Source organism: Rhopalosiphum maidis, chromosome 3, assembly GCF_003676215.2.
Source record: "Rhopalosiphum maidis isolate BTI-1 chromosome 3, ASM367621v3, whole genome shotgun sequence".
NCBI lineage: Eukaryota > Metazoa > Arthropoda > Insecta > Hemiptera > Aphididae > Rhopalosiphum > Rhopalosiphum maidis.
This window is the reverse complement of record NC_040879.1, coordinates 28,197,350-28,223,533: the sequence shown is the minus strand read 5'-3', so window position 1 is coordinate 28,223,533 and position 26,184 is coordinate 28,197,350. Positions and strand designations below refer to the sequence as shown.

The 26,184-nt window shown below is 28.1% G+C and overlaps 1 protein-coding gene across 2 annotated transcripts; it reads right to left on the bottom strand.

The window, feature by feature from the left end:
* Positions 1–2,639: 2,639 nt before the first annotated feature.
* On the bottom strand, positions 2,640–25,938 carry LOC113557025 (protein abrupt-like). Of its 2 annotated transcripts, XM_026962298.1 has the most exons (8): positions 25,496–25,938; positions 23,357–23,568; positions 23,086–23,271; positions 22,788–23,009; positions 22,398–22,710; positions 22,263–22,325; positions 7,425–7,723; positions 2,640–4,642 (listed from the first exon to the last, which is right to left on the bottom strand). In XM_026962298.1, the coding sequence occupies exons 2-8, from the start codon at positions 23,549–23,551 to the stop codon at positions 3,890–3,892; spliced, it is 2,031 nt and encodes a 676-aa protein (XP_026818099.1). In that variant the 5' UTR covers positions 23,552–23,568; positions 25,496–25,938; the 3' UTR covers positions 2,640–3,889. The 2 variants fall into 2 exon arrangements, with proteins under 2 accessions (XP_026818099.1, XP_026818100.1); XM_026962299.1 differs by lacking the exons at positions 2,640–4,642; positions 7,425–7,723 and adding an exon at positions 12,349–14,224.
* Between the last annotated feature and the right edge of the window lie 246 nt (positions 25,939–26,184).

The window sequence follows — 26,184 nt, the reverse complement described above, 5'->3', positions numbered from 1 at the left end:
AGAAACCATATACAATTAAAATTAAAACTGTAATTATTAAAAAAAAAAAAAAAAAAAAAAAACCAAACATTATAAATAAAAAATATGAACAAATTGAGCAGAGCAGATCTGTTTTTAAAAAATGAAAAATGATGTTGGAACAAAAAACAAAATATTTGATACAGCGAGTATTTTTAAAAGATTAATAGTAGCATGTAAAAAAAAAACAAAAAATAAAGAAAATTATTTTTAAAAGAGCGCTTTATACATTGTGTGATTTTAAATGTTTTGATGTTTCACAATAATTGGTATCTTTTTAATACCAATATTATACACGAAGTATGAACCAACAAGCCTTATTTAACAGAGTATGGTCTGGAATGAGAATTGTACTAACAAAATCTTCACGGCCCGACTAAATTTCTGTTGAAGTAATCTTTTACTTCTCGTAACATGATAATTGACAATTTTTTCGATAAAAATAAAACATTTAGTGTGATATTATATCTCGTGATTGCTTATTCTAACAAAAAGAGTTTTTTTTTTTTGTAAATCATGAAGTTCGATTGATTAACGATTTAGATCATAAGCTGTTGGTTCATACTCTATTACAGTTATATTAACAGCAGTTAAAATTTAAAGACACATTGATTACAGGTACAAGTGTTCCATTTGATTTTATCTTTAATTTTCAAAAAATTATATGATTATAATATTTTAAAATATATTATGGCACTTGATCAACATACAAAGAATTACTTATTCAGGTTTACAAAAGAAAAAAAATCATTGACATTATTATTTTATGCATAACAAATCTTAGCAACTAAAATTAAACATGATACTATCTAACTTAAATGTTAAAATGTTTGTACTATAATAATTACCTGTTCTAAACTTTCATTAACAAAAAAAAAAAATAAACATTGTATATACATTATACATATGACAAAATAAAATACTCAATTCACTGAGTCTCAAAACAAAAAAAAATCTTGGTTTAATTTTACATTGTGAGCTGAGTATAATATTAATAATAATAATTATACATTGCAATTCATTGTTAAAGCACCAGTCTACGTTACACAATAACATCATAATCGGTATGCATAAATATTTTCCTACATTTTAATAAAATCTTGAAGGCTTATATAAATTTGTACAAAAACGTGTTATATATATAAAAAAAAAAAGATTTAAAAAAAATTAAATAACTCAAATATTAATCAATCATTGTTCTACTTCTTGGTTTAATAATGTGTTTAATAGAGATACAACTTATCGATTTTAAGTTTAAAAATATATTATTAAATTGTTTATCTACTCAGTTTAAATGATTTATACATTATTTTATTTTAATATATAATAAGTCTTATTTGACATATTGTTTTTAAAATATATTATATATGCTTCAATTTATGGTAGTCTTTTATATTTTATAATTAGTATATTGTTGAGGTAAATTAAAATGAAAAAAAAATATAATAATGAGAAACTGTTATGTATACATGGAAAAATTTGTTCAGTTTGTGCCCAACCACCTATCTACTAACATAATTAATAATGCGAGGCACTTCAGATTTTTCAATGTAAAACATAAAAATAAAAATACATAAAGTGTCATCAGTCTTTCCTTTCATCAGTCTAATTAGGAAAAATGACCACGACCTTAATAAAAAAAAAAAAAAAGAATAAAATATTAATAACTTAAGTTTGTAAGTAAATATTTCGTAATATTATTTCATTGGTCAACAAGCTGTTTTATTATTTTGTTCGATGAGTGGCATGAAAGAAATCAATGACTAGTGTCAATTAATAATAATAAAAAAAAAATAATAATAATAAAAATAATTAATAAAAATGAATGAATTATCAACAGAAATACACATAACATTTGTACAACCAAGATGCTGAACTTTTAAATTGTTTTTTTTTTTTTTTTTTGTTAACGGTTTTATTTAAATTAATATAAATAAATAATAAAGATATTATTATGTTAAATAATTATTGCACTTGGGTTCGATTGAGAGAGATAAAGAAAGAATAAAATAATACAATATCTTTGTTCAGAGTTTTGATAGGTACATTATTTTAAAAACTATGTATACAGTAATAACACGCATTAAAATAATTTTAATAGTAAAAATAACATTTATGTTTGTACTTTAAGTTGTATTGACTATATTTGATAAGATTATATATTATTATTTAAATTGTACTTATAAAGTTATAACGTAGTAAAAAGAAACCCAATTAGTTTAGATTTGTAATTTAATTTCAAATCGGCTATCGTTTGTTAACCACTTGAAAAAAACTAATGCTAATTTTGCACTTTGATTTGTACTCTATTTTTAAAAAAACGTGTAAAATATAATTAAAAATAATAATTCAATAAAACACGATATTATATACATTGAGCCTTATAAATTGTTTGTATATATATTATAAATTAATATATACATATATAATATCAATACCATTAAAGTAGTATTATTTTAGTCGTATATATAAAACATAATATTTTAAGTTCTATAGAACTATATTATAAAATTATACGTTTTTTTTATTATTTGATTTAAGATAATGCATTTGCATATAATATTTCTAGTTCAAAATGAAATCATTTATCTTATATTGTATTGTATATATTATATTGTTGTTGAACACATGCAATGAGGAAGTCTTCAGACTATACTATTAGCAATTTTATCATTGAAATACATTTTTAAAACAAACGGGTCAACATACAGCAATAATGTGTTTAATTAGATAAAAAATAAATAAATATGTAAATAAATAAATAAAAAAATGAAAATCATAGGGGATGTTTTTTTTTTTTAATAATGGTACTACGAGTTTTCAAAAAAATATAATAATATAACTTTGCTGTATCACTAAAGTTGTTTTTATTAATACTGGTTTATAGTTAGGAAGTGTACCTACTTTTAACTAACAAGTGTATATGGCATGTTTTAAAAGACGAAAAAATATATTATACATGTAACAATGTAATTCAAGTCTTGTGTTAAGAGGTTGTGATCGATTTATTATTTGGCGTAAGCAAAAAACACATTTTAACATCTACGATTGAGGTAGTTGAAGAGGAATGGTATGGTATCTATATAATATTAGAGAGAGTCTAACCCGTAAAAGGTTTCGTAAATATCATATTATTATTTAGGTGTATATTATATACTATGGCACGAACGAAAAGAAAAAAATCTGATAAAAACATTTAGGAACAAACATGTTTGAACTGCTATGTTAGACTGTTAAACAATTTAATGACTAGTCGTAAATAAATAAAAACGTAAAAAAAATTGATTAATAATAATAATAATAATAATAATAAAAAAAAAAAAACACCTGATCAGAAAATAGATCTACGTTGTCTTCTGTGGGATTAAATCATCAAAAATTTTTGTACTGTGTTTAATGATAAAATTTGCTTAGTAAGTATAATATTAGAAATTATTGTCCTCCGAGAATTTCCGTTGACGTATACATTCATGAAGTCTTTAAAAAAATAAATTTTAGATCTTACAATACAGGTAGTTCTGTCCGTGAATACATCAAACACACGACCTAACTGACCGCTACACTTTATAGCTATTATATAATAATAATAATAATAATAATAATAATGATAATAATATTACAATAATATTTTATATACGTACTCTCTTCTCTCTTTCGCCCTGCAGACGAAGAATCACGGATTTATTCAATATACACTCAAAACTAAAAGGCCTAAGTTCTAAATTTTTTTTGATTTTTTTAAATTTTTTACACTTTGTTTCGGCGCTCTCGCACCGATGAACGGCAGCGGTGTAGATGGTAGTGCGGAGTTGATAGTGAGATTGGGTGGGCCTGCTGGGAGGGGGGAGAGATTGGGGGCGGATTTGCCCGATCAGTTCTTGCCGGCTTGCAGCGGCAGTGGCGTGTCGTTGACGCTACCGGCTCCGCCACCGTTGCTGTGCCCACGCCGACGACGGCGGTCGTCGTCTTCGTCGTCGACGTCTTCATCGACGTCCTCATCGACGTCATCCTCATCGATATCGTCCTCGTCGGACGCTGACGAGTAATCCGCGTCATCGGGCGCGATCTCGTGTTTGATCATGTCTCCGGCAATCTTGGATGCGTAGAACAGCGGTGGGTTGGTCTCCACCAGTGCCTTGAGGTACGAGTCCAGGAACGCTTTGTTGTTGTACGGTGAGATCTTGCTGTCACCCGGCTGCAAGTCTTTGCCACAAGCCGCAAAAGCCGGCAGGAACGGTGACAGAGCACCTCCGCCGCTGCCTCCCCCGCCACCGCCTGCCCGCGCGTAATTGTCGATCAAGTCCATGGCCGTGGGAAACTTGCCACCACCGCTGTTGTGGAGATGGTGCTGCTGCTGCTGCAACAGTTGCTGTTGTTGTGATTCGCTGTACCGCTGTTGGTTGTTGTTGTTGTTTCCGTATTGCTGGTGGTGATGGTTGTTATTGTTGTTGTTGTGGTGATTGTGGTGGTGACCGGACGAGTTCACGGTTAAGTCCTCGGGGTCGTCACCGCCGCACACGCTACTGTTAGCCGACTGCAAGTCCAGTTTGCCGTCGCTGCGCCGGTGACTGGTAGTGACCGCGTCTGTTGGCGAAGCTCTTGCCCGTAATTCAGCCGGCGATACCTGAAATCATCGGATGTGCATTAGGGGGATACTATCTCGTTTGTGTTTTCTACCAAAATAGACTTGGTTTATAGTAATTGTACTAACTATTCTTGTAATCACAAATAAACTTTAAAAATATTTTTCATGAGAAATAGGGGTTTACTTCACACTATAGTACTATAATAGTACTATACCATAAGCTGACCACTTTGTCCAAATGATACTGGGCAGCCAACTTACAATTTGTCCAGTATCATTTGAACAGTCATCGGATGACCATTAAGTGAAAAGTCTTTAGCACGTTTATTTTGGTCATATATGATGCATGTTATTTCCGAGGAACTTACAATTTTCCGGGTTAGTTTATTTAGTACTAAAGTTGGGTAGCTGTATGGGACTTATTACACGTGTGTGTTCATACACTTCCGTGTTTCCCAATGAGAACATCGTTAATTTCACCACCTACCTTATGTCACACATAAAAGCAGCTTATATTTAAATATATTATACTGTTTCAAAAAGAAATCTTTTTCATATTCTCCGTTAATCACCTGTAGTGGTTTTTCACAACTACATAAATTAGTGCCAATTTGCACTGTTCAACTCGTAGTATTCCGGGTCTAAGCATGGATAACACGTTTAATACCACTCTTGAATCCAAAAACCACATACTTATATTTATATAAAATACAAGACAACACTGCTCGCTTTTAATAAATTAAATCCGCACCCAATTAACCCACTACTCATATTATAATGAATTTATAATTACCTACTAAAAGTGTGAACTGTTTAATTTATTATTTATATGTATTTAAATAAAAAAATATATTTTTAATAACTGTCAGATAATTACTTATCACAATAATTCTATGAGAATTCGATATTTTTTACTTGTCAAAATAAGTTTTCCATTTTTATGGTAAACATAAATAATTTTCATTTTGGGCATGATTTAAAAAAAAATAATAGTGCTTTCCAACTTATTTTTGTATGCCTGGGTTTAAGTTTTTAATGGTTAAATAAATAGTTAAAATAGTTTGTGGTATTTCTTTGTAAAATAAAACTAAAAAGTATGTGATTTTCGATTGCTATCGATAACATTAATAATAGGACGTAATCAAGAACAACCATTGTAATAAAAAACGATTTGAAAATAATGACGCACCGTACGTGAAACGAGTAAATGGCCCGCGGTAGAGTTTAGTGATCGCTCGCATTTCTGTTCTTTGGAATTATATACGGTTTAAAACGGGACGAGTCCCGTCCTTAATTTTTCGGAAACACTGAGAATCAAAAACGGTAGCAAAGGGGGCCTCTGTACTGAACAGTGAACAATAAATAATAATAAAATAATAATTATTACTGTCCCTGACGCGCTTGCAACATAAAACAGATAAAATACAGAGACATGAAAACTTTTGTGCGTAGTAGGTACTATACCTATATCCAGATAAAAAATTCGTAACAACAATATTATAAAAATGTTGGGACTCAATAAAATCGTGAATATTATAGTTGTAATTGAGTATTTAATAATTTTTTAAAATATTCAAATTAAAATTACACAAGAATAGTTGTTATAAAATGTTGCTATTAATTTTTTGCAGGTTTAAAATAAGATAAATTTGTATTACTTTAGTTATAATTCTTAGCAAAAAAAGTCTAAGAACAATTAATTGAAAATAATATTTAATACCTACTGAATGTTCTATCCATATTTTTTATTTATTATATTTATAATATTTTAAATTTTGCTTTTATTAAAAAAAAAAAAAAAAATCGAATATTGAAATAATTAAAATTCATAAAGATAATATATTTTTATCTGTAATCTATATTTAAATTATTAATACATTTATGTACAATTACATAATATAGTTAATTTCAGTGAGGTACTTAATATTAATCAATATGATTCTAAAATAAATATAATAATAAAAAATTATTAGTTGTCCTATGTTAATAAATAAAATATACTGTAAAAAATATTGGTGAATTTAAAATAGAAATACTGCATAGGTATACTTGCATTGGATACGAATGTGAATTTTAAATATTTTGCACGATTTGTTTTATAAATTAGTACATTCTCTGATTTTCATAATACATGGAAATACTTAGATTTACAAATAGCATAAACAGATTGATAATAATTTAAACGTTCTAAAGTCTGAAGATGGTAAATTTACAAATAATAGTTTATTATGGTTTTGTAAATGTTCAAGACAATATAGTATTATATGTACTATTTTACATTGCGCATATAATATTATAGTTGATTATCTGATACCACACACATTATTTATGTAAATATCAAACTAACCAAATATTTTCACAGTGTATAAATGTTTGTTTAAGCCATTTTTTCTTTATTTATATTATTGTTATAGACATTTCTACCAAACGCCATACATAACGCATAAATTCGATCTAGAGGTCATCTATAGGGCAATGGTTTTTTATTAAATAACCAACATATATATATATATAATTCGCACAACATTTATTTTTATCCCTACTTTTTTAATTTTAGTAATTTTTAGAGCATATTTATATTTTTTTCGAGTATTCATTTTGTAAAATAAAGTAATTCAAAATATTGTCTCAAAACAGTTATAAACTTTAATGTAATGCTTATGATTTATAAAATAGTTTAACGTATAATTTAACATAATTAAAAATTAATGAATTTTTAAATTGTTGTATGTTATATCCAGCTCTAAGATGACAATTTTCGAGTCGCACTTGAAAAACAACAATAGAAATTACATATTTTATTATTTATAAATTGTAATACCTTGACTCCAGCTTTTAGCAGCAGATTTGACGCCAATTCTGGATCGAAATTGGACGGCATTGGTTGCACGGGTAGATCCTTGGTACTTATACCACGGTGTTGACGGGACATGTGCGAGTGCAACGAATTCCTCGATTTGGCCACCGTGCCGCACAGTACACATCTATATCCAGAACACACGGTATGTTTGTCCTCCAGATGTGTGCGGAGCGTGTGTGCCGAACGGTAGATCTTGCCGCACTTGGGACACGGTCTCGGGTCGGTTGCTCTTACTCTGGTCATCTCGATCGATCTCCTGGCTGAAAGATTTACACGATTATAAAGACGGGCCAATGAACAAACAAATAAATAAATACATTTAATATGCCTAATAATTATTATATCATTACAGTTTATACGATGTACATAATACAGTATACACAATTATTATTGAGGACGTCAGCGGATAAATAATTTTTAAATATTCATACAGATAAACCAATAAAAAAACCCTGCAATAATTTTAAATTCATTTGGTTCGGTTATTATACTTACCTAACCATTTACCTACCAACGTCAATATAGATTTAATAATTGCATAACACATAATATCATGCCATATAAATCTTAATCCTTATATGTATATAAAAGAAGAACGGGCGTTTTTTTTATGTTCCAATTTTGTGACGACATTATTTAACTTTTTTCCAATTTTTTCACAGAGATGTTGTTCCAAATACTCTTCTAAGTGTCACCACATCACCTGATTTTTCATTTTTTTTTGTCTGAGGAGAGGAAGAGGGGCATTTGTATTAAAAGGTTACGGGTTTTTAACGTGTCATTTAAATAATTTAACAATTTTTTTTTCATAACGTTGTACCCAATGAGCCTACGAGTAAATCACTCTTATTTTTTCCAATTTCATTTTATTTGTCATTCCAGCTATAAATATCATAAATTAAGTTAAATTATAATAAAAAAACAATTTATATACGAATCGATTATTTAACACACGAGCGAAGCCGGGTTGAATAGATAGCGCCATATGAATCGTAATATATTATACTATATTACAATAGATTGACCTGAAACTCTAAGCAGTGAAAGTACTGATTCTATAATTATTGTCTCCTCTTACATATGTTTTATTCTTTATTTTGAATAACGTTTATATTTTACGTTATTTTGTTATTTTATACGCAAAATGCATACACATAGACAAATAAATACGCATTCTTTTTAGTAAAAAAACCTTTTTTTTTTAATTTTTGCCTTTATTTATATATCTATATTTTTATTATATAAAATAGAAAAGAAACCGTTAGGGATTCTTTATAATACCATATTTCAACAAACAACCGATAATAAACCGTATAGATTACAGAGTATTTCGCCATAAATGTATGTATATTAATATACATTATACTTAATACATGTAATAATATATTACCATATAATACATGACGTACACAGTTATCGAAGAAAAATAAAATATATTAATATGATATACATCATCGTCAAATAATCGCATATAAATAGTTAAATATTACCTATTTATTAAGACGTAATAGGTATATCTTATTTATATATATATATAAATAATTATTATTATAGATAGATGCCTGCTAAAATATCTACGATTAACACTTAAAAATTAGAATAGGTTATGTACAATAAAACCACAAAATAAATGTGTATAATTATGTAAGTATTAAGTACTATAATATTATAATATTATTTTGAGTTTTGACTGTTTAGAATGTAATAAAATATATAATACTATATAAAATTTCTATTTATTTTATAAAATACGCTTAAGAAATAGATTTATTGGTATTTAACAGTTTACAATGGTTTTCATATTTTATTAAAGTGGTCGAATACCTATATATTGAACATTTTTATTATAGATTTAGATCAAATAATTGGAATTAAAATAAAAATCATTACCCCAGTGGTCCGATTAAAAATCTTAAAAATTTATAAGTTTAATTTCTATTATTTTTGTAGGAAATTAATTTTTAATTTTTACAATTCTTACAAGAGTCTAAAATAATAATGAAGATTTTAAATGTGATTTTGTAATTATAAATTAGACTGTCGTAGTTGTAGGGAGAAAAATATAATATGTGTATAGACATTTTCACTTAAAAAATATAAGGTCAACCACCTTACACATTTAATCAAAGATAAATTAAACACATTGTCTCATACAAAATATACAATAAACAAAAACCCTGATAGATACGCAATGAAAATATTGAATTATGTAACTCGAACAGTATTTTATATTTATGTGGAAAATTATTAGTTAGCGATTATCACATGAAAACAGTTTACACCGTTTTCATCGTTTTATTTTTTTGATGACACGTAACATTAAACGGTTTGCCGTTAACTGATAAATGTATACAAACAACAGTGTTAGTATCGATCAGTCTTCTATTGAAAAAAGAAATAAAAACAAAACTAAATAAAAAACAGACACAAATCTGAAATTCGATGTAAGCATAATATTATGGTAATATTGTTATAGGTACAACTTATAAATGTATTATTTGGTTTATTTATTTATTTTATACTACTTTATTATTTCTTTTAATCAATTTCAGGAAGTTAAGAATTAATGATAAAATATCATGTTCAAATATAAAAAAAAAACTACCTATAGTCAAATTTAAAAGAGGTGTATAAGGAAGATTGTATACTACATATATTATCTATTGGACAAGAACGGAGTACATACTACACAACAGATACATAAAAACCAAAATAAAAAGAAGATCTAAATGATTGTCAACAACATGTTTTAAATTATTATTTCAAAGATATATTAAATTGAGAGACTTCACTATTCAAGTTTAATAATGTAAACAAAAAAATAAAGAAAACCATAGCAAAAAGTGAAACCTTAATAGTAAAGTTTTAAATGATTTTACTGCAAACACTTTTTGATGCTGATTAAAGTCCATAATATATAAAAAGTGTCAAATTGAAAATTGGAATATAGTGATTTATATAGTTTAATATTGGTACATTAGTAAATTAAAACAATTTTGACAACCACAAATTAATAAATAAATTGCGATTGATTATTTTAAAACTAGGAATAAGACATATTTCCAGAAAAATCATTTATTTACAATGAGAATATTACTTAATAAAAATAATATATTTAATAACCCAAATAATTTTTCAGTTGGTCGAAAGGAACAATACCAGCATTTTTTGTTTGATAGTGTTTAGTAACAGACATGTAGTAGGTATCACATAATTGAGATCGATCACTAAGTTTAATTTCAAGAAACAAACCATTTCACATACATTAAAAAACAACTTGTATTGCTTCGATAAAAAAAAAAAAAAATAATATTAAATGTTATATAAACATAGCACCCGAAAATGACCAACATACATAAAATCTGACCTTAACCAGTTAATAGTTATGTATTACTATATCAAATAAGTTTATCATAAAAATAAAACCAAATAAAATATTAGGCAATGAAAACATTTCAATGGATAAATAAAATATTCCATGTAATATAATAGCATATATTCATATAAAATTGAAATTTTTTCTGATTGAAACACTTTTATTTTTAACGGCCAGAATATGCAGAGTGCTAACCAAGTTAATAAACAATAAATTAAAATAAGTTCGAATATAGCTTGTTCTTGATATCAAATAAATACAACAGTTTTTTGACATTTTGATTTTATAAGTTTTGATTACATTTTAGTTTTGAAATGCCCGAATAATATAAGATGAAAATAATATTATAATTGGCATCTTATTGACCAAATAATGCACTTAACTTATTATTATTACACGATTAATATACTTTATATTATATGAATGGTACACTTATTATTAATATTACTCTTTAAAAAAAAAAATAATAATAATAAAATGACCAATAAATTATAAAAAAAAATCTAAATTAAACATTTCAAAAATTATAAATAAAACGTAACAAAAATCAAAATAATTGATAAATACAGTTGACAGTATAAAGTAATTGGTTATGTAGTTATTGTAATCCATGAAAATTAATTTTTATAATTAAATAATATAAATTTAAAATACTATTATCAATATTTTAAAATAATTTCTATAGGCAATTAATATTATGTATTTAATTAAATATGAAAATGGTATTTTGATTAGAAAATTAAAATAACAGACACAACTATGAACTTAACGAAATTTAACTTTTATTGAAAAAGGTATTTATCAATTGAACATTAAATTAATTTATGAAACAAAAATCGCACTACCAACCAAAATACTTTACGTCAAGTAACAAAAACATAAGTAACTTTTTTATAAACTAAAAATAAAATAACCAATAAAATGTAATTAAAACATAAAAGTTTTCAAACATTTTTAAACGTAAATAAATGTAAGATATGTAATATAACATGATAATGCATTATATAGCTACAATTCATTGTCTGAAGACAGTTTTGAATAATATAATCAATTAAAATATTTAGATGACTAATATCTAATAATTATTTCCACAGTACTAAAGACTAGAATCAGAGGACCAAATTAAGGATAAATGACGGTATAATATAAAATATACAATATTTACGCAGTCATATTTACATAGTAATAAAATAAATACAAATAATCCTCACTATATATTATATATGAATTGTAAAAATATATGTTTTCATTTAAAATTTAACAAAAATCATTATTATTTTTATCTGTCAGTAGAAACGTCTACTGTTTCACTGAGAAATAGTAAATGTCAACAAAATATTTACATCATTTTTAAATGTAGGACTCATTTAAATATTTTAATAAATATCTATATCACTCACCCACTTATCGCATCATATTTAATGTATTTTTATCTAATATTTCTAATTTTTAGTATTATTTTCAAAAGTAATTTAATTATTTAAAGGATTTATTGATGATTAATCTGAATGAAAAAGAAGTAGTCTGAGTTAAATAACTGTTTAATTAACTATACACTAAAATTGAATTGATACATAAAAATATATATTGGATATTATTATTTTTTTCTGACTGTAAGGATAAATTAAAAGAATTCAGTTATGATTTTTATTTTAAAATTATGTGTAATAAGCACATTTTTATACACGACAAAGTAATGCCTAATGACGAACACGGCGTATCGTGAAGAATATCAACCACATTTTCTTTTGTAAAATATGCTTAATGTTTAAATTTATAATTTATTGATATTATAGTATTATTGATCAAGCTTTACCGTGAATACCAATCATTATTAGAATCGGTGAGATGCACATTTTTTGATTTCATAATTTTAAGCGAACATGTCCAAAAATAAGATGAGCAAAGTATGATGGTATATGCAGCTTAATAAAATATGCTACAATTGACTTTCATATGATATTACCAGACATCAGCACAATTAATAACAAATTATATACATTTATAAAATCGTCGAAATTGGCACATATTTAGTCGTTTACGGAGTATAAAAAAAAAGTTTATATATATATAATATTTATTACTAAAATTGGACGAGTTGACGTCATGACACCGTTACCCACCTCCCACGTTTTTGAGTTTCGCTCGCAAATACAATAGAAGAAAAACAATGTCAAATATTATGATATAATATATTACGTTGGAACCTATTTTTCGGTACGAACCACAGTTTATTGAACGTCAAACCTGAATGTGAACTGGATAAAGGATGCGGTATAGTATATATCTAACCTAGTACGAAAGACGGGTTGGAAAAAAAATCAGTATAATGATATTATAAAAGTATACTTCGAGTAAAAAAAGAAAAAAAGTCATAAACAATGACCTCGTCGTCCGACATAATACGCACAGTATAAGTGCTGCGTAGACATGTAATAATAGCCAATATAGGCATTAATACATTACATGCAATATATACAAGTATATATAGGTAATATGAGAAACCGTGGTTTTTGAATGATAAATATTAAAATATATCCATCGAAATCCCGTCGTCGAGGTACACGACTATAAACGCCTATAACTAAACTAGTATTATTAATAATATTTTAACAGAATTAGTATGATATGAAACGGGGAAATATACAATAATAACAATAAATAATAATATAATTATTATCATATTATCTGGTAACGGCCGATTTGGACAACATGTAGAATTGGGAAGATAGGTCGGGGTTACTGAGTCGATTTAACACAGATGCGGACGAAGAAGACGGTAGGGGAGGTACGAAATTGTTAGGGGGGTGCTGCTGTTGCTGCTGCTGCCGCTGTTCGTTATGATCGGCGGCTGCGGCGGCGGCAGCGGCTGCCGCTGCTGCTGCTGCGGTGGCCGCAGCAACGGACGCGTGCGACAGAGGCTTGATGTCGGCGTGATGCGACATGAGTGGTTTGACCACAGAGGCATTGGAAAAACACGAGGAAATGGTGGCTGAGGGGCTGTGGGCCTGTAGCGGCGACGACGACGACGCGACCGCCGATGGGTGCGGTGGATGGTGATGGTGGTGATGGTGATGGTGACCGCCTCCACCCCCAACGCCACCGCCCCCGACACTACCACCTCCCGCCGGTAAGTGCATGTGCATCCTGCTGCCCCGTTGCCGGATGCCGTGGGTTTGCAACAGGTGATTGAACAGATACTGTCTGGTCTTAAAGTGTTTACCGCACACCGGGCAGGGTTCCCAGTGCGGAGTGGCTGAGTGGACGTTGGCTATGTGCTGCTTCAAGTTGCTCACGCTGCTATACACCCGGCCGCATTCTGTGCATACTGGCTTCGGTTCGGTGGCGTTCAAGTAACATCCCATCGTAGGTCCACCGCCATCCCCTGGAACCCCACCAGTCTAGTGTCATATATACGTGTCATACAGCATTTTTTTTTTTTTAAATAACATTATTTTTTTGGTTTTTTTTTCGATTTTCTCTTCACGGCTAATATATCTCACTCACATACACGCATACACACGTGATATATACCATTTTTGTCACTATGTCAATAATACGAGTATTGCCTTTTTTTTATATACAGTATTTTTCAAACATGATTTTAGCCAAATATATTACTTATATATTTTATACACATATTATAATTTATAGTATTTTTATGGTTTACGAGAAATAAGTTTTTATCCGTATAGACAACCGATTTATATAAATTTATGTTAATATTTCCAAGTTGAATAACTGTAGGATTCAAATAATTCAAATAGTTATGTGGTATGTACGTTTAAAGTTTAGGCAAAGTGTGGAAAAGGAGTTTACCAAGTGGTTAGTATAGGTGGGCACCCGTACGTAAAGGTGAGAAACACTGTATCTGCATAAAAGTACTTTTTTCATGTACATTGTTAGACCATGACTTATTTGAAATATTTATTTTGTTTTTTATATACAAATCGGCATGATTACATTTATTTTATCACCAGAACGAAGAGCAGATGAACCCACAGAACTCCAAGTAGAAATATTATTGTCCTAAAAAATAATTTTCAATACAGTTACGCCAATGTATTTTCCATTATAAGTTCTAAACAATACAATGGGGAAACTGGAGGTAAATATGTCGTATAATAAAAGAAAAAGTTTTATACATCCAACCTTAGTTTTTATTTCTGGGATACCTAATATTTTATTTTCAGCTTATTATTATTGATTATACTTAATAAAATCAAATAATGACTATAAAATTATTCATAACCCTCGTTAAAAATAGTGTTCTCTGATAATTAAATTATGCGGTAATGAATAATTTATTTTAAAGTAAAACAATATCATAATCAAAAGTTATATTGGAGAATTAAAAGTAAACATAAATATTAAAATATATGTTAAATAACTATTAAAAAACTATTTACTATTTAGAACAAAATACAATTAATATATTTTTAGATAACATTTGTATCAAGAATTAATTATACACTATATACTATATGTATACATTATCAACCAATATATCTACAACCCTTACAGGTCTATAATATACAAAGTGAGGTGGTAATATGTAAAAATGTACAAATAAAAAATGTCTCGATAAAAATATGTACACTATAATAGATACATAAAAGACCAAGTAGGTATACCAAAATTACCATAGAAAATAAGGCTAATTCAAATGTCAAGGAAGCCGTTCTACTTTATTATAATTTTTAAGTGTTTACTGTGTTGAGAAGATATCGTAATTGAGTAGGTCGTTGAAATTGATGTGAGAAATTTGAATTCAAATCAATTAATCAATGATAAATCATTATATACACCCCAGAAATGAGTAAAAATATTTTTTACCATGTTTATAGAAAATTATGCAAATATAAATAATTACTGAACATTTAAAATTTTTATTTCTATTTTGCTTTACTAATTTGAACATGATTATCTGTGTATAGTTTAGAAATAGGTAATTTAAATATATTTACGTACAATGTTTATCATTAATTACCATTTTTTTTCCATTTGTTATTTTGGAACATGAATATTTTTCACCGGCAATTTTTTACATAATATATATAATTATCTAGACTTGAGTGAGACGCCACATTATTCCATGTACCCACGCATAGAAGGATATCGATGAGAACTTTTAAGGACACAGTCCTCTTAATTTAGCTGTAATTTATGTAAACAATGTTAATATAAATTGAGGTACACACCACTTTAGTTTAGATAATACTAACCTACCAAAAAGTAACCGAATGTCCACTATATTCATATACTAGCTACTTACGAGAAGACAGGAAAAATTATGGCTATCATTCTCTATACATAAGTTATATTAAGTAGATATTATAATTAACTGTACCTAATATTTCAGTGACAAGGTGAAACTAAATATATTATAACAATTTAATAATATTATTAATGGGTATTTTATAAAATGAGTTTGTTGAACAATATTTATACAGTTATAGTTTTATACTTAATGATTAAATGCCCTACATTTGTGTAACGATATAATATAGCATTCAAAAAATATTATTACGGTAGAGGAAAAAAAACTAATTCATAAAAATTACATGCAAGAAAAAAAATTAAGTAAGATACTCGTAAATAAAGAATAGTAGTAAGGCCAAATGCAACACAAAACGTATTACATTTTAAAATAATTTTTTTATCACTTTATCAGATTATCAGATTAAAAATTCCAAACTAATTGTTTTTTATTTCATTCTAGTAGATAGCATTAAATCGACATAAATTTTTTGTGACTAACTATAGTGACAATCTTTAAGGTTTAAGGAAATTATAGGAAAAAAAGCATCATTTTGAGCTTTCTATTCTGTTTTCTAGTTCAAAGACATCTAACTATCTAAGAATCTTACATACACACACACACACACACACACACACACACACACACACACACACACATTTTCTCACTATACTTTCTGCTCAATAAAGAATAACAAATTTTGGTTTATTTGCGAAACATCACATTTTGCCTAAACCCAACCTCAACAAGTACATTACTTGGTGGCTTGATTGCACCAATAGACATATTATTTGCGATTATTATTGATGATTTATTACGAAAATTTATTTGGACAACTATCTTATCACCTTAATACGTTAATACGATATATTATCATTTATCAGTTTATTTAAATTCTAATTAAATTTAAAACATGTATAGTCCTCAATTAAAATTAATAATAATTAATCATAATTCATTAGAAAAATAAATTTAGCTTTGGAAGTAATACGTTTAATTTTGATGGTTTAACTAAAGGTATGGCCAAATGGCCACACTGAATGCGATTTTCGATGCGGCCGAATTAGCGATGTTTACGTTTTTGGTAGGCTATTCAAGATAATTAGCAGGAAAACTATTTTGATTTTGACGTGATAGAAGCGATTTATTGCCAAACGCAAATCCCAAAATTCACTCTATGTAGCCATGTCATAGCAATTCTATAGTTTTAAAAAAATCGTAGAATCGCTAAATCGCTAAATAAATCGCTCACGTCGCAAATTGCGTTCAATGTGGCCGTATCTTATTCGTTATTTACTTTTTTTATTTATTAAATAAAATTATATAGGTACTACTGGTACTAGGTATTGATTAAATTTTAAAATTACATATGTGTCTACTTTCATAATTTAAAAATAAAAAATATTATTTATACTGCAATGAATACTCTTAAAATGTACGTAATGAAGAATGATTATTTGTATTTAGTTTCTTCAGTGCCAACATCTAAGACAATCCAAAAACTAAGGTTCACTTTATTATGAACCATATTTATACAGCAGTGCTTTACAATTTATTGCACGATCTCACCATGTGCCGTACACATGTGTTCCAAACGATTCTTAAAATGTGCAACTCAAAGATGTGGCAGAACCGTGAAAAGGACTGGAATTCATCAACAGCCAGAGATTTTTGTTAATTTGTAGAAATATATATAATAATATGTAACTGCACAAAAACAATTTACCCAAGAGTTATTTAGAATGGTATTTAAGTTTATTTTCTAGTTCCATCGTATAATAAATTGTTGACAAAAATAATGATACCTACAAGAACCTTTTCAAACAGTATACATATAAAACAACTTCCATGCAGACTTTTTTCTTAATTTAAATTTTGGTTAAGTATATATTTAATATAATACGTTTAATCAATACAAATATTATATTACAATATATAATAATACATTAGTATAAAACAAATCTGTATTATGAATTAAGATCAATGTGTTAAATAAAAAATTATATTTTTATCACAATCATAATAAAATAATCGTGAAATGCTGTAGAACATAGACAAATGTTTATTTAAAATTAAGTACGCAAGAGTAACTCAATAATGAATAAACTCATTCATACACGATTATCCGGATTCCCAAATGCATAAACACAATGTTATATAAATACAATTCAATAAGAAATTATCTGAATACTACCAACCTAGTTATATTTATAAGATGACGAAAAAAAGTGTCTACATCAACACAAATACTATAACTTCAACAGTATATACAAACTGTTCAGATAATTTTATTTTTTTCAAAATAATTCACATTCACATTAAGTATAGTGTATACATTAAATAGATGCCAATTGACATTATTTCCTCAATGGCATAATGGTAATAAATACCTAAGTAAAATATAACATGAAACGTTGTTAAAAATAAAACTACCTATAGACGATTTTCAATAACAGTTTAATCGACGAAAACATTTAATCAATGTTTTTGCATTGGATATATTAAATGCTACTGTGAATATTAAGTAGTACAACACACAAATTAAACAATTTTGATAACGTACTAATGAATCTATACATTATATACATACAAATAATTATTTAAAAAATATAAATTTACAAAATTAATAGATTTTTTTTTTAATCTTATTATGCAGTATACTTAAAGACTTGAGATTTTAAAGGCGCATGACTTAGTACACACGAAACAAATTAAGTTAAAATCTACAAACAACATTCTGAAATATAGGTATGTTAATGAATAATGATTAACAAAATTAAGAAATACGAATACTAATACTATACAGCAGTTTCTATGTAAGTTTCAACCATTATCGATTTAAATAAATATTTTAAATTAAAACAATTCATTAATTTTAGTTTAAGCTGTGTGTATATAATATCAAAATAGTTGTAATAATAATAATAATATTTAACATGTATGTATATTATATTGTATAGTATTTTGTTTCATCGAAGTATAAATTATTTTTATTTTACTCGTTTCTCATAGCTTTTAACATTAAATACTATTTTTATTAGTATACTGTGTGATGTATGTTTTGTATAAATATCCAATTTTTTTTAAATATACGAAAATTGATACGAATTTTAAGATCATTAAATTTATACATTTTTGAGTTCTTTGAAGTGTACTTACAAACGATGCCTGCATGCAATACTATTTTTATCTTAAGTCCTACTGGCGAAAACATTTATAACAAAACAATTCAGTCGTAAACAACTCCGATGATCAATGAATGCAAAAACATCTAGTAGAGCACATTTAATGAGATAAATAAATAAGTATTCCGTTAGTTTTAAATTGCTTTATTTAAAAAGGCAAACGTACATAATATTATCTAGCTAATATTATGTTTAACAGTCTTCAATAATATAAATGTATTAATTTCGAGTTTGTTCGGTTACACAAACGTTTTCCAGATGGGGAAAAATATACTCCCCCCATTTAGAGTCTAGAAATAAATATTGATGGTGCGACTTAAAAGAGTATTAATATATATTATATAGGCACAAAAATATTATTGGAATATAAACAGAGAAAATCAAAAAAAAATGAACAGTCTAAACTAAATTATCAATAAACCAATACTAATTAATTGTCGCATAAGATTATGCAATCTCGCATAAATAGAATACAAAAAAATATATCATTGCGCATTTTAGATCCAAGATTTTTATTTTTAATTAATAGTAAAATATGTAATCAGAAACCATGAGTTTTAAAAACAATTTATCAGAAGTTAGATGTCGGCCAATTTCAGTTTAACTTACAGGTAGATAACATGATGTTTACGTAGAATGTAATACTAAATGTTATCTATTTAAAGAATAAATATAAATATCAAATCAATAGGGCATGAACCAATTTTTGAACTAATGTTACAACTTGCCTACTAACCGATATTCATTAGAAAAAAATTGTTTAATTAAATTAAACTATCTAAAAACATTTCTACGATGCACAATTTAAAATTTTTAATGAACATTTTCAAATATTGATTACATATTACAATGTACAACTGATATTAATAGTTAATAGATAAAGTTAAAATTGAAAAACAAAAACATAAAATATTTGGCTTAACAAGTCTTATAAAAAAAATTATCATCCTGAGAAGCCAATATATTTTAATAAATTAAAAATAATGAGATAATTTACTTTATGTATTTATACTTTATATTTCTTTAAATATTGTAAAATTACTCATAATTCATCAGCGCATAGTAGAGCTATTATTAAATGTTGTTTTATTCTTTATCATTAGCCAACTTAGTGTTTTTTTTTTTTACTATTATTATAATGTCCTATTTTATACTATTCTTTCTTTAAGACTTATAAGTTAATTTTATTTTTTAAAAAAAATTAATTCTTCAAAGAGGGATTTACATTTTTTTCGATTAGTGGTACACACACTACATCAAAATTAACTAGGTAGTATTAAATTATGAACATAAATTGATTTATTAACTTGAATACAAGCAAGTAATTAATATATATATATATATATATAACTGATATAATGAAACTTCGATATAAAGAGGATATTTAAAGGAAATAACAATATGTTCAGTAGGTAAAATGAACAAAATAAAATATGTACGAAAATTTTTCTGATAGAATATTTAAATAATATGAATTGTAAAATCATTAATGTTTCAGCCATGTTATAGAAATGTTTTTTTTCAAATTGAAGAAGTATGATGAATATTTAGATTATTTAAATTTTAAATGTATGTTATATATTTTTTAAATTAATAAAGAGAAATCAAACAGATGACTACTTGTACATATAATTTTTTAAAAAGTCAGTAAATCATATTTTAAAATTTTGAGTTGATTAATTTATCATGAAATAAAGATTAATTTCTCACTTAATATAATAATAATATTGTTATCATTTCAATGTATAAACATAATTAACTATTATTAAAATAAGTAACAAAATATACAATGTTTTTTAAAATAAATAAAGATAGTAACTAACATTCATTCAATCATTATAAAATGTAATATTTATAAGTACAAAAAAACTTTAGATGAAAAAAGGTTTAAGTAAAATGTGGGCTTGGTAAGGTTGTTTTTTTTACAACATTTTAATGTAATTATTTTTCAAAATAATAATAAAATATACAGCAATACAAGCTATATAAATTATTATAACTTTAAAGTTATAAGTAATAGTAGTTAGTAGAAGAAAATATAGAATCATTGATTTCCTGATTTCTTATGTATTCAAAATCCATATTTTTTTAAAAAAATGTTTATACCTCCTTTTTTATTCTTGAATAAAAACAATATTCTATCAAACAAGAGAACATACCGATTTTGCAAATACATAAGAATAACACCCAACTAACTAGTCTCAATGGCTACAAAAGAATCAATTTCTGTCAGCTATGGAGTGTTCTCTCACTGTACAAAATTTAATCAATCCATTCGTTTTCCTCAAATAAAAGTACATTACAAGTATCTGATACTCCTACTAAATGTGTAGTGTAGTCAAACTTAAATACCTACCTCATAAATTTAGAAACATCAATCGTAAAATATACCCAATTAATATAAGAGAACTAAGGGTTAATAAATTATAATTGGCATATAATAACAATGCAGCTTGATATAGCTCTTAATAGATTTTTAAAAAATTGTAAACAAGATTAGCTCATAATTTAAATTCGACTACTTTTATTTTCTATTTGTTACTAATGCGGTAACATAATAACTGAAATATAATTAATCAAGTTTCTTAGATAATTCTTCTTTTTTTGTTTATAAATAATTCATTAATATTATAGTTAACACACTACTAAGATATATTTCTTGAGTAACATATGAAATACAATTTTATTTGGCAAAGGAACATATTTTAGTAACCAGAGATTATTTTAGTATAAAATATAATATTTATGATAACATGTATATTGTATAATACTGTACATTATTTTTTAATGGTATACACAAAAGTGCAATTTAGTTTTTATAATTCTTAGACTTTAGACTTAAATTTAAACCTTTTGTGAAGTAATAAATATGTTATATTGTTTTTAGTTATTAGGAATAACTAAATATTATATCTAACATTCATTTTTAAAGCATGTTGCAATTGTTGTTAGTAAGCATAATATAAATATTCACTCACCATAGCTGTTTTCTTGGCTATTGTTGTGTAAGCCTGATGGACCTGGTAATAGACCTGGCAGTCCTAAAATAATTAATATATTTATATATATTTATTTCTAAAAAAATTGTAAGATTTTGCATAAAATAAACAAACCTTGTAAGCTACTTATAATTGAAACTCCGGATGAAATTGAAGTAGGAAAAGAATGCCTGGATTGTTGTTCAATTGAGATTGATGTATTGTGTAGGTCATGATTATTACCACTACTTGATAAAAAATCTACAGGTTCTAGTTTTGAATGTCGAGCCTGAGATATTTGAGGTTGAATAACAATATCATTGTTTTGCTGATTTACATCTGAACGTGTATTATCATTAACTGTATGACTGCCATCTGAATCTCCAGAATTACTATCCTCTTCATCGGATGAATGACCAGTAACCGACGAGTCTACTGTATTTTTATTCTTTAAATTCAAAACACATACAAGAATTAGTAAACAAACTTATTTTAAAAACACGATTGTTTAAGTACATTTATTACCTGACTTGACTGTGATTGATTCAATTCCAATGCTTGAACAAGCAGTGATGGTGTATCTTTATCTCTATCCGCATTATAACTACTACTAGGAGTCAATGGTTGAGTAGTCAACTGTTCAGAGTTGTTACGTTGTCTTTTATATGGTGGGCTAGGTAAATTATCACTGGCTTTATTTTTTCCAACCACATCAACTGGAACTACACTTGAACTTCCCCATGAGGACTAATAAATAAAATAAAATTATAATAGTCAAAAATGTCCCACAATTAAAATCATCCATGGCTAGTTTATGACTTACTGGTTGGTTTTCTTTAGTAAAATCAACAAGACCTCGTACTTGCAAGCTACGAGCAGTTTTCAAAAATTCTGGTAAATGTTCTTGATTAATCCGAACTTCTCCATTGTACATGAAACTCAATAATGCTTCCATTTCTTGTTTCTTAACATCGCGAAGGATTACAATGGGATGTTGGCATGGATTTGCCTAAGAATAATAAGGAATAAATAAAGTATATTAAATTACTTAAAATATTAAATATATATATATATATATAATTTTAAGGTCATACCTTGAGCAGAGATCTGAAGTAAGGACTACATGCAGAAAGCACAACTTTATGTGCAGTAAATGATTGACCATCACAAGCGATAGTAACATCTATAAAGTCTTCTTGATCAAGTAAATGTCTGAATGATGTTATAATACTTGTGTGGAATTCATTCCAACGCACGGAATATAATTGATCTGTATCCATTCCGCCCATTATTGACTTATGTTCATCTGAAAATAAATAATTATATTAATAAATAAAATAAACTAGTGATTAGCTTTAAACTAATTTATAGGTAGGTATTTAACATCCTAATTAATTTGAATATCATAAAATATATAAAAGTCAAAATCATTGAAAATTAATCTTAAAATTTTGGGACTGGAAAAATAAAAATTTGATTTGTATTTTTAGTCTAAAGCTCTTTACTGAAGAACTAAACCACATTATACTATCAATAAAAACTAAAAATGTCAAGATAGTAAATTGTGCTAAAAGTAATTAAAATACAATTTCTAAATTATTAAATGCATAATGTGAATTTAAAAGGTTTGTAAAATATCTTAGTAGCAATCCTAATTGGTGCATAAAAAATCTCCCACAATGAATGTAGATATCTACTTTAATCATTGTCAAACGATTTATATTAATTAATACACACAAAATACATTAACATGCTTAATCGATACATTCCTTACACAAATGGACATTTAAAGTGTATAAGGTAATTAAATTGAAAAATATATTTAGCCTAAATAAAAAAAATACATATTTTATATTATACTTAATAAAATTAATTTTTATTCATACTGATTCTAAATGGGTTATTTTCGTCGAAAATATTTTTTTCGCGCAATATGGTTGTGTGGTACAAATCATGTGCAGAGACGTAGAAAGGTAGCTAAAGTACTTCCCAAATAATATTACGTTTTATATAATTATCAAATTACATATTTTTTCGTAATAAAAAAGACAAAATAAGTGCGCCATAACATCGAAAACGGAAAGTTTAAAACGGCATTTGAATATTTGTGAGTTATAGGGGATAGCGATGTCATCGCAGTGTAGGTGCTTTATTAAAATAAAAATAGGTAGGTATTAATAAAATGGCGAATAATTATTATTATAAAAATCATCATCCGTCGTCCCGTCATACTGTACAATAATATTAATATATTAGAATATTTTCGGATTCGCCGACGACGGTAAATCCACGAAAATCGTAAAGTAATAAATATTGTTGATAAGAAAATCGACCTCCACCGGACGAGGGTGAAAGGACGTGTATTATACTATTATTATACCTAATGTGTGGCTACTGTAATACGCCACCCCCACCCGTTGTGAAAAAAGTGAAAACGACAATAAAACGATAATAGTGATATTACTTTTGTAAACAAACGGACCGTCGTCAGTTCGTCGACAACCCTCGAACGACGAAGACACGCGGGCGTCGACGAAATAGATCGAGAAAAATATTATTTAAAACATCGAAAACAATACTATCATAATAATGGTAGGCGGTCGGGCTAGGGGTGAATGCTAAACGAGACTGACCGATTGGCGATTTGTTTTCCATCATAGTTCGGCGGGTACCCGACGGAACCGCGCGGTCGATACCTACGCGATTGGTCAGCACATTGCACGAGTCGACGTGCTATTTTATATTATTGCGCGACGTAATAACACCGATAACCGCCCCGACAGAAGCAGCTGATGACAATAATAACAGCAACAACAAATAATAATTATTATCAGTGTTATTATTGCGTTATGGCAACGAATGTGCACCGAGTGCATTTTAACACTCGTCAATGCGCACGGCACGGCGGCGGCGCCTCGCAAACAGCGCACTCGACGACGAAAATAATTTAATGCACGGCCCGCGAAAAAAAAAATCGTAAAAATTAAAAAAATATAAAAAATTATTATTAAAAATATACTGTCGGACGGGAGAGTTTTGACGAGAAAAAAATTAAAAAAACATTTGAAAAATAAAAAAAAAAAATATGAGACGAACAAAATAAATATTTTGCGGATATTATTTATGTAATTATAAAAAAAAAAATAATAAAAATAAACATCGAGTGCACGAAAGACGGATCAAAACAAAAACAATTAATAATAATAATAATAATAATAATAACAAAAACCTACCTCGTTCTGCAGCGGCCCCGTCGACAGCGAACTGAGCGGACGGCGAACGACGATATCGGCGGCGCGGCGGTGGTCGTGTGCACCGGCGATACGAAACGCGACGACCGAAAACCGACGACTACGACGACAACGGCGGCGGCGGCGGCGGCGGCGACAACAATGTGTGTGCGTGTGTGTGCGTGCGTGGAGGAAAATATTTCGCTCACATGGCGGCCGCGGGCCGACGTAAAAACTGCGCGCGAACCTTCACGGCAGACGGGCGCCGGTGCGGCCTGGACATGACGTACCGCCGCCGCCGCTGCGTCGTCGTCGTTGTTGTTGTCGGCACGACGGTCTCCGGTGGTGGCGGGTGGAGGGGATATCGGTAGTGCCGTATCTGTGGGTGGTGGAGGTGTCTGTGGCGGCGGCGGCGGCGGTGGTGGTGATGGTGGTGATAGCGGTAGTGGTGGTGGCGGCGGCAGCAGGCGGTCATCGAGTGGGTCGAGTGCGTGTGCGTGTGCGTGTACTGCGGTACTGATGCGAACGGCGACCCACTACGCACATACGCCGCGCGACGGCGGCACGCACGGACACGGTGGTGGCGGTGCGGCGGCGGCGGCGCGGCCGATCGGAATAAAACGGTGCGCGGACGCGGGACGGGGAGGGTGCCCGAATTTTTTCCCACGCGTATTTACCTACGACGCACACAA